This window comes from Mastacembelus armatus, chromosome 15 (genome assembly GCF_900324485.2).
Source record: "Mastacembelus armatus chromosome 15, fMasArm1.2, whole genome shotgun sequence".
Classification (NCBI taxonomy): domain Eukaryota; kingdom Metazoa; phylum Chordata; class Actinopteri; order Synbranchiformes; family Mastacembelidae; genus Mastacembelus; species Mastacembelus armatus.
Window position 1 is genome coordinate 15183472 of NC_046647.1, and position 10887 is coordinate 15194358.

Consider the following 10887-nt stretch of genomic DNA (forward strand, 5'->3'; position numbering starts at 1 on the left):
ATTACCATGATTTCTTCTAAAGATGTTTTAACTATAAGAAGATATTAAATACTTTTCACATACTTTTTTTAATTTGATTTTTGAACTCACTTCTATAGCAATAACACTCAGAGGAGCATTAAGAAGGAAACATTTCTTAGAGTGTTTCTCTTTCCATCAGTAGATGTGCCAGTTGGATATTATTCTTTTGCCTCTAGACATGGTGGATATGGGAGGGGAAAGAAAACAAACTGGGGAATATCAGACTGTGAGCAAGCAATATGCTACAGAGAAATAAGTGATGGCAGAATGAGGGATTTGTGACTGAAACAGTGTACAAATCTACAAGATGAACCTCGGCTCAAAACACTGCTGCACCCACATATAGATATAGATATTGCACAGATGCTGTCCTGATTTCAAGTTCCTTTCACCAGTTTCTCCCCTTGCAGAGCAAATTTACTGTCCCTTTGTGCCCCCTATGTGTGATGACTTGGTAAGTGGTCTTGAAATTAATTTGAGCACTACAGCTTTCATCCCTCCTGCTCCTCTCTCCTGTCCTCCTCTCCTTCGGTAGGCTAAACGGTTTGAGAGATTGCTGTCAGTGGTAGTAAAGCATGCTGACAATGGGAGGCAGAAACTGAGGGCCCCCATGATAAGTGGGAGAAGGTGATCGCTCTGCTAATGCTGCTGTGATGCAGCCAGTAGACAAAGTGCATCAGATACAGGTGTAAACCTGATCAATCCCAGAAAACCTTGCAGCTCCCACTAACAGAGGACAAAGTGGTCTCTATAGTGCAGTCCCATATGAAACAAGTTCAGGTCTATATAGGTCACACTCTGTAAAAGTAGTGTTTCACTGCACTGTGTCCATGACACAGAGAAGGAACAACAGTCATGCTAACCAGCATGCTGCCTGAGCCCCCATCAAACAATGTTCAGCCCATTCAGGTTACAGCCAATTTAGCTGCCTTATCTTAACCAGCAACACAGCAGGCACCTCTGTTTAAACCACAGTGTGAATTCTGCACTAACCTGCTTTTGCTTAACTCACTCACCTTTATAATAATCCATCCATCCATCCATTATCTATACCCGCTTATTCCTATGCACGGTCACGAGGAACCGCTGAAGCCTTTCTAATCCAGATATTTCAATTCAACATTGCATTGTTGGCCATGTTTTCCTTCTTCTTTGTCTTCTTTGATCTGGCAGTCTAGATGTAACAATGGTGTATTGCTGACTGCCCTCCTCACACTGGGCACCACACTAGATAGTAAAGTCTATGTTTGCTGGGGTAAGCCATTTATATGAACTTATTCCAGTAGTTTATTTGTTTTCTCAGGGTCTGTAAGACTATGGTGGTCAGATTGAAGACAGTCTCCCCTAGTTCAGACAGGTCTATGTGTAATTTCTTACCTTTCACAGTGTTGTGCACTTTAGAAGTACATGTTTTACGGTCTCAGACTGACCACACCGACATTACCTTTCCTGCCTAAGTCCACAGTGGCCCAGTCTCAGGCTCCCGTGTTCTCCTGCTTAGGCTCAGCCCTCTCCTCATGCTGCATTCAATGCATATCTGCAATGTCTGAATTTTCCCAAGTGATGCATGCTGGAAATGTCCAAATGGAACAATTCTAACCTCAAAGTATTTCACAAGAAACTCTTTTATCCAGGAAATATGAATATTTGCAATGTCCATAATGCTTAAAATGCCTATATTGAATGAATGTTGAATGATTAACAATGTACAAGGAAACAGGCTGTCACACATATAAACTATTTGCACCATTTTAGCCAGAAAATGACACACAAAAGTACTTGGTATTGTACGCCAGTCCTTGTCTGCCTTTCCCCCAGCATCATATCATTTCAAAGGTGTTTTTTTTTTCTTGACCTTTTCACCCTTATGGACAAACAAAATCCCATCTTGTTCCCTTTATGCATCTGTTGAGCTTACCTTTACGCACTTACTCTCAATGAATCTTTTCTAGACACTTCAAGACTTGGATGTTGGCTGAGACAGGCTTGTTTTACTGCCTGATAAAAGATTTGGAGGAGAGGTAAGCACATCATAAGTTGCTTTAACATGAATCTAAGCCTTCCAGCTTCCACATCCCACTGTTCCCTCCAGCTAAGTTTCTCTTTTTTTCTAAACCTTCACACCTCATCCACTGGTCCTGCTTTGACTGAAAGATTGCTATTGGAGTTTTGTGTCATGGTAATTCCCAGCCACACCATAAAACAGAGGATTCAGACTCAGCTCTTCACATCATTGTCATATGTTTAATCCTTAAGCATGCCACACACAGCAAGAGCCGTTCTAACCAGAGTGTGCACCGTGCTCTCTGTGTCACTCCAGAGCAAATGCAGCCACTTTCTGTCTTTGTCAGCTCCACAAAACTCAAAGTTACTTCTGCTCCTATCTGAATGTCAAGACCATGTAGCTACTCTAGATGTAACTTTTCACACAAATGCATTTTTTTTGTTATGCTGTTACAATTCAACATTAATTTTATCTCCTTTAAGCTTCAAGTACACTCACAGCATCATATCCAGTCCATCTCCAAAATCCCTTTTCCATAATACAGGGCCATACTGCTGAAGCAGCCACTTTCTAATATACATGGTATTTCACAGGCATTTATGACATACATCTTTCTTTTTTGTAAAAGTCATCAATCTTTGGACACAGTTTAAATTATTAATAAATACAATAAATTTCCCATAGCTTCTTGATAGGGTCTGATTACAAGAAAACACTCATTTAAGTGAGGTATTAAAACATACATACGTATACATATATGTTATTTGGAATGGGATTGCACTGCTGTGTCACGCAGGAAAAGTGGCATAACAAGTTGGTGCACAACCTTTGTCAATATTACAAATTTTGCTTGGCATCCAGATGTACCCCACAGGGTCTTGATTAATGACTTTGAGTCTATGTAACACATGCCTTTCAAACAGAGAAAGCATAAAATTTCCCAGGGAAGAAGTGGAATGGGGCAGTTTTGTAGATTAGAGAATGGCTTAAAATTTTTTACATGGGATCAAAATTCATCATTCAGTCGAACTGCAGTGTGGTGGATTCAGATCAATATGTTTTAGTGGGAGAAGCCAAAGTACTTGGAAATTATTGGTACACATTCTTTTGCAGTATTAATGAATGTTTTATCTACCATGATGTTTGCAGATGACATTGTCATCTGTAGTGAGAGCAGGGATCAGGTGGAGGAAAATCTAGAGAGGTGGAGGTTTGCTCTGGAATGGAGAGGAATGAAGGCCAGCCACTGTAAAACAGAGTACATGTGTGTAAATGAGACCAGCAGTGTTGTCTGGTTTAGAGACAGTGGCTCTGAGATAAAGACAGGAGGCAGAGCTGGAGGTAGCAGAGCTGAAGATGTTGAGGTTCTCTCTGGGAGTGACGAGGATGAATAGGAATAGGAAGATGAAAAAGCCAGGGAAGCCAGATTGAGATGGTTTGGACATGTTCAGAGGAGGGACAGTGAATACATTGGTAAAAGGATGCTGAGGTTAGAGCTGCCAGGAAGGAGGCCTAGAGGAAGACCAAAGAGGAGGTTCTTGGATGTAGTGAAGGAGGACATGAGGATAGTTGGTGTGGGTGAGGAGGATACAGAGGATAGGGTTAAATGGAGGCAGATGATTCGCTGTGGCGACCCCTGAAGGGAGCAGCCGAAAGGAAAAGAAGAAGAATGAATGTTTTCTCTACTGCTTCCATTACAGCAGAACCAGTGTATAACATGATTTGTACATATGATGTGTATGTAATGTCAGAATGCACATGGAGAATATGCAAAAAGGCCACACAGTAAGGGCTGGGGTCAAACCAAAAGCATCTCAAAAACAAGTCATTTAGATAAGGCTGATAATGTAGGTCAGATTGTGCTACTGCAACTACTATATTACTGTCAATGGTACTATTTTTTGTGCCATAAGTATGTAATTAAAACCATTGCTTTTACTTCCTCTGTTAAATCATCTACTTAAAAAATAATAATAATTTCCACTGAAATAATGAACTTTACAAAGTGCATACTGCTTCAAAAAAATAAATGTCAAAGCTACTCTCATTGTGTAAAAAAATCCCCTTTTCCACAAAAGTATAATTTGAATACATTTATATTAGTCCAATACAATAGTTTTACTTTATCTCAGTTTACTACATCTTAACTAAGAAGTTTTAGTCACTTAAAAGACATATAGCATAAATTCTAATCAATGAAAATATAAACACTATACTCACTATAGTAAGTACAAATATGGTTTTAGTTAGTTTTTACTGAATACTTGATTTTGGTCTGTAAGTATGAGAACCTAAAGAGAATAAGTCAGCAAAATGTGCTTTCATTAGCTGTACTTCAAACACAGAAATAAAGAAAGACAGTGTACATGCATGCAAAATGTTGAAAGATAACATTTGTTCCTCTTGGTAAAACATATTTTACTATGATTTGACTATAAAAAAATTACGATCTCCGTTTGCAACAGAAAATTAAATGTATTAGAGGATGCAGACAAGAGTCTTTGGTGCTTAGATGCCTAATAAATAAATAACTAAAACACAAAGACTTTATTTGTCTTACCTCACATGAGCTTTTGTGGAAGATATTCTGTGGAAACTTTTGTGTTTTGCCCTTTATATTACATTGCTGGCACTATCCATTTCCAAACACATTTGTGGTTTTGCTGTGGATAAGATGTGACATTATCTCAGACACCCTTCTTAAACTAACATCCTCTGCCATGTTGATTGTCAGCGTTAACACTGAGAAAAAAACAGACTACATTAATTGTGATTTTTGGACACACTCCATCTTCAGTTAATGAGCTGGAAGAGGGATTTTGGCTTTGAGGTATTTGGGTTAAGTTTGCAAAATTTAGTCTCCGTCTGTTCTTTGAACTGTAACTCTCCATGTTACGGTGGTATACATGTGTAGCATGATGAATATCATGTTATTGTGTACAGTATGTCATGTTAAATATATATGTTAAATTGGTATGTCAAACATTTTTGCTGCAGAGGAACAAAACACAGATGCCATGACCTATTTATATGTAAAAGGCAAAGTGAGTTGAAAGAATACATATTATGAACCTATACATAGAAGGCTTTTTCTGATATTACAGAGCAGATTTAAATGATTTTCAGTGGTGAGGAATTAGCATAAGCACTTTAATTCATCACTGTACATTACGTTTGGAACAGACAGCAATTGTATATATTATTAAAGTCTCAGTTCTTATAAACAGGTTAAATATATTTCACTTGTTCAGTTAGCAGATAGTGTGCCATTACACTCAATTTTTTTGGCATTTGCTATTTGCTATCAGCTACCACAAAAAGGAAACATAGTGTTCATATTTCATACAAAACAGGGAACTGACACTTCACACTGTCAACGTCTGACCTTACAGAAGAAGAAATCTGATTGGCTCATTGCTGTTGAAAGCTGACAATAAAAGGGGATGTGACAGTGTATTGAAAAAAGGCTCAGACTAAGTTTAACAACTGACATCTGTGTATCAGACCCACAGAGCTATTCTCTTCTCTTTGCCAAACTACCGTATTAGAGTATAGGGCAGAGCATATGGAGACTAACAGCAGAGGAGCACTTCAGGCCGACTGTGATGCATTTGATATTTCTGAGGAGCTTGGATTTCTACTTGAAGACCCACTGGTAAGATTCATTAACATCTTTTCAATTTATGCCACAGATGTTCCCACATGCATACTTTCTTTTTTAAATTTGCCGTATATCAAAACAGATCGGTAAACAGGGTGACAAGATGTCATGTCAATAACAAGTGAGTAAACAAGTGTTTACCTACTATATAGATGGGTGACTAAGCCTTCTCTGTGGCAGGCCCTAAATTAAGGAACTCCCTTCCATTTGATATCTGACAGATGGCAAACCTTGCTATTTTTAAGGCTAAGTTAAATCTAATTTATTCTGTTAAGGGGCAATCTTTAATTAAATTATATCAGTTTTGTTATGTACGTTATTTGAAGCACTTTGGTCAGTCCTTTGATTTTTGTTTAGGGCTCTTAAATGAAGTTTATTCATTCAATGAATTAAAAACACTACATTTTAATATTTGGCATTTAGTTTAGTACGTATGGCAGAAATTTGACAGTTCGTAAAAAAAATCACTCAACATGCTGTGACAGTGATAGATTGGTAAACACTGCAAGAGTTACATATCAGCAGTGACAATCATAAAATTTTAAGCTACATAATTAAACTTTGCATTAAGTACATCCTACTCATTTGTTTATACAGTCAATTTGCCATCTGGGTATCCCTTGTTTTCTGCTTGGCTAATTTTCTCAGTTTTTTTTACTGCCTTCACTTTAAAATTGCTTTCTCTCTCTGATGGATGGTACTAGTCATACCATGACAGGCAGGTCAGACACCATGGCAAACAAGAGCTGATTATGTTACTGATTACACTCTACATGAAAATCCCCCATGCACCAAAACAATCACAAATCAATGAGCAACTCATTTTGTTTTTATTGTCATAGACCTACCTTCCAGACTATTTTCAAGTATGGATGGACCTGGCAAATAATCTCACACATCTAATAGAGTCACGTACACTACGGGATCTGGTTCATAAGGTGAGAATGTGCAAAGTCTTTGTAATGCAAATACTAAATGCAATCAAAGTGAGAAGCCACGCAGATAAAAGTGGACAGTGGACAGTCTTAATGTGTCCACTGCTTCTGAGAATTAAAATAGAAAAATAGAAAATTTGTACCATGTCTGTCACAATCCAGATGCCAGTCTTGAGTCCTCATCTCCTGAGCAATCATCGGGAGCTCAGGCTGGCTCACCTAGCACTGGGGTTCATCAGTATGGGCTATGTATGGCAGGAAGGACAACATGCCCCTGCAGAGGTAAAACACTAAACAGCAATGACATATAACAGATGGCATATAACACAGGGCTAAGTATTCACAGCCTCACTAGAAGCTATACTTTATACATTAACCATGCTAATGTTAGCATGGTAACATGGTGATGTTAATAGAGTGTTATGTTTACTATGTTCATCATCTTTGTTTATCTTGTTGACTTTCTAACCTTTCTTAATTAGCACTAAACAACAAATAGCCAGGTTTTTGTGAGAAGGTGGTATAGGTAGGTCTTTATACACAGTAAAAGTACAATTCTACTTCTACAAGTAAATAAAATACACAGGAAAATAAACTTGTACCATAACTACATTTAAATGTAGTTAAGGCATCATTTAAATTTACTGATTTTCTCTTTGTTAATAGATCTTTGATCCACCCCTGCGTATAGCTAATTGAAGCTTCATTATTTTGTAAAATCTAATTTGGACATCATGAGGACACATGCTGGGCTAAAACTGAAATCTCAATATGGCAGCAATGTACTGCAATTTGACCACTATGGTTATTTGACAGAGTCTCCCAAAAGCCCTGGCTTTGCCCTACTGGGTGATATCTCGCAGGCTTGGACTTCCACCCATCCTAACTTATGCTGATTCAGTTTTAGCTAATTGGAAATTAAGGGATCCCACAGGGTGAGTAATGTTGTTTTGTTGCGTTTGCTTCATGTCCATAGTCCAATACACTGTTTAAAAATGTAGCCTTAAAATAAACTGTACTTACATTAAAAAACAGTTTTTTTTTTTTCACTGATTATTCTTGCTACTCTTTTGTTCTTATTCCATTTTAATTTTAGGGATATGGAAATCGGGTGAGTAGAAGGAAAACAAACTCATCCACTTTTGAATTTGTCTCCTGTGTTTTCACATGATTACAATAGCCTGACACTCGTGTGATGATCTGCTCATATATTTTCAAAACATCATTTTCAAAAATAGGAACATGGACTTGATATTTTCCTTCCCTGGCGGTGAGAGTTGCAGGGGATTTTTCATTGTGTCATTGTTGGTTGAGATGGCTGCCGGTGCGGGCATTACGGTTAGTACTGGCAGCTGTTCCTCTTTTCTGTTAACTCTTTAGGAACTTTAGCTTGATGCTATTTGTCCCTTCAATTTTTGTATCCTACCCATGTATTGTGTGTGTGTATGTGTGTGTGTGCGTGAGGGTGGGTGGTTTTAGTGATAAATTGTAAACTTTCAACTCTAACCAGGGGGCTCTGGAGGTGATGCATGCTAGGAAAACCTCTAACATCACTGGCATACACAAAGGTCTCGTCAAAGTAGCTGAGTCTTTGAAGAAGATGAATGAAACTTTCAAACTCATGCATGGTAAGTTTAAATTACATCTTGCCTGAATTTAACCAATTTACATGCTGTGCCTTTATGAAGACAAGGACTGAGGTAATTGGAATAATCTTTTGGTCTTTCTAGAACATGTCGATCCAACTGTGTTTCATGGAACACTGAGAATTTTTGTCTCAGGGTGAGTATTAGGACCATTACAATGTCATGCATACCAAAGTTATTAATGCTTTTAATATATACCTCATATGGTGTACATTCATCTCACACTACGGCAAAATGATCATCTGTCTGTACCCTTTCGTTGTACTTTTTCCTAATTGTTGCAGAGACAAATAGTACATGTGGTTTGAACTGTTTAAGGTGGCGAGACAACCCCATGCTTCCTAGAGGGCTGTTGTATGAAGGTGTGAGCAATGAGCCAATTTTGTTATCTGGTGGAAGTGCAGCCCAGAGTTCTGCTATTCAATGCTTTGATGCTTTGCTCTCCATCCATCATGAAGATGATGCAGGTAAAGATGCACTTTCTTTAACCTTTGAACCCCCAGAGATACTTCACATGAAAGAATCACACTGTGTGCACAGTTGACAGAAAATGTTTTCAAAAGTCTCTTATTTTCTTTCTTTGAAAGTTTCTTTTTCTGTTCTCTACATTGACTGATCCTACCCAGGAACCTTCCTGACACGCATGAGGGATTACATGCCTCCTGCCCACCGTCAGCTGATAGAAACTCTGGCTGTCCTTCCACCTCTGCGAGACTTCATCCTCTCCTGCTCAAGCTCCGATCTCTGCCAAACCTACAATTCCTGTGTCTCAGCCCTGGTGGATTTACGGAGCTACCACCTCAGCACTGTAACCAAATACATTGTTGTTCCCGGGAACAAGGCACGGACCACGGGCTGCCCGCTCAGTGGTGTGGGCATTGCACTGAACACAACGGGGACTGGTGGATCCAGCCTCATGGTCTTCCTGAAGAGTGTTCGTAACTCTACACAAAAAGCACTGATCTTAGAGAGACCATCCATGTCAAACTGAAATGTACAGTAAATGTATTTATATATTCCAAAGTATGCAATGGTATTTTTATGGCACCTACGCTCTTGAGGTAACATTTAGAGTTTTACAGAAAATAAGTATCACCAAAATACTAAGTGTTGCTGTAATTGGTGTATGTTTAGGATTTTGTAACCATGACTGTCAGATCGTGACAGCAGCTGAATATGACCTCCAGAGTTTTAACTACTTACTTTGCTATAGTGATGCCAAAGCGTACTTGAGGGCATTTTTTGTACTTGAGTGCAGTTTTTCAACTTAAATGACAGGAACTTTTTGTTTTATTTTTTAAATGGACTGAACAGCATCACCTGCTACTGATCACTTACTAAATCAAAACTTACATAAAAGTAAACATTATATCAAACATAAAGTTAACATTTCTGTCTTGGCAGAATTATGATATTTTTATCATATTAAAAAGCCCTTAATAAAATATATAATAATACAAATATGGCTAAAATGGCAGGCATGTTTTTTAAATTGCATTAACCACTAAACTAATCGTATTTTAAACAAAAAACTCAAAACTGGAAAGCCTCTGCTCTCAAGAAAATAGTGTAAGGAAAAGCTCTAAGAATCAAATGAGTGAGGACGCTGGTAAAAGTAAAAGAAGAAGAGAATTAGCTGAGGCAAGTGAAAGACCCAGAGTGATGGCGATCAGAGAGGAATGAATGTGGGATCAGGTCACTCAGTTTGATGGACTGGAACATCCACTCCCCTCCCAGTCTTGAATTGAAGGTTGTGTCTCTTTTTGCGATTGAGGACTAATCACATTAGAAGAGAGAAGAAGGAGCTAAACTGCACTGCTGCTGAGTCTTGGTCATGGTCCAACTGTGCTGCGCTAAAGCACAAAAGGTCTGAAATGTGCACTGTTTGATGCCGGTTGAATCCAGCTCTAGCTGCCACTACACTCAGGACTGGTGGAGTTCTGCTGTTATGTTGCCTCTAGCACTTAGCAGACATAGGAGCACACTGCATCACCTTCAGTTGAAAATGTTTTAATTATGACGTAGAAACAGTAGAAAAATGCATAATATTGCACATAATCACTAAATTGCACTTTCTCAAGGTACAGATCTTTGCATGAAAACTGGTGACCTGAATAATGTCATCTATTGTGTAATCTAAGGATGGGAGGCCAGTGTGTGTCTTCCAGACAGTTTTTTGACTCTTAACAGTACCATAATCTAGATACAACAAAGTTCAATAAAGACCTGCTTTGTAACAATGTGCAAGTTCAGTGTCACTGCTACATCACTGTTTATTCTTTGTTTTGTACTTAACCAAAGCTGCTGGCTACAAGTCTCCACTGCTTTAAGATTGCTACCATCTCCCCTTAGCACTGAATATAGCCCTTCTACTCTTTCAAGTTCATAGCACAGTCGTTTGTGTGGGTTGGTAGACAGGTGTTTGGTGTTCTGTAATTGTTTTCTGCTGGAAAAAAAAAAAAGAGTTGTTTCATTTTACAAGATGAAACTTTCAGCTGAATGGTGAGATGAATCAATACTACAAAACAACTAACTTGACATGAAACAAACACCCTGAAACAAACTTTAAGATCGATTAGGTTCAAGCCTTTGCATCAGAGCTTTCTTATGACACAACGA

At 38.4% G+C, this 10887-nt stretch overlaps 1 protein-coding gene across 2 annotated transcripts; it reads left to right on the top strand.

Annotated features, from left to right (window-relative positions):
* Nucleotides 1-5480: 5480 nt before the first annotated feature.
* Nucleotides 5481-10512, top strand: LOC113132157 (indoleamine 2,3-dioxygenase 2-like). Of its 2 annotated transcripts, XM_026310072.2 has the most exons (11): nt 5540-5681; nt 5770-5808; nt 6530-6625; nt 6785-6904; nt 7439-7557; nt 7719-7733; nt 7861-7960; nt 8133-8250; nt 8353-8404; nt 8587-8735; nt 8895-10512. In XM_026310072.2, the coding sequence occupies exons 3-11, from the start codon at nt 6560-6562 to the stop codon at nt 9257-9259; spliced, it is 1104 nt and encodes a 367-aa protein (XP_026165857.1). In that variant the 5' UTR covers nt 5540-5681; nt 5770-5808; nt 6530-6559; the 3' UTR covers nt 9260-10512. The 2 variants fall into 2 exon arrangements, with proteins under 2 accessions (XP_026165856.1, XP_026165857.1); XM_026310071.2 differs by lacking the exon at nt 5770-5808 and having other exon boundaries at nt 5481-5681.
* Nucleotides 10513-10887: the final 375 nt, after the last annotated feature.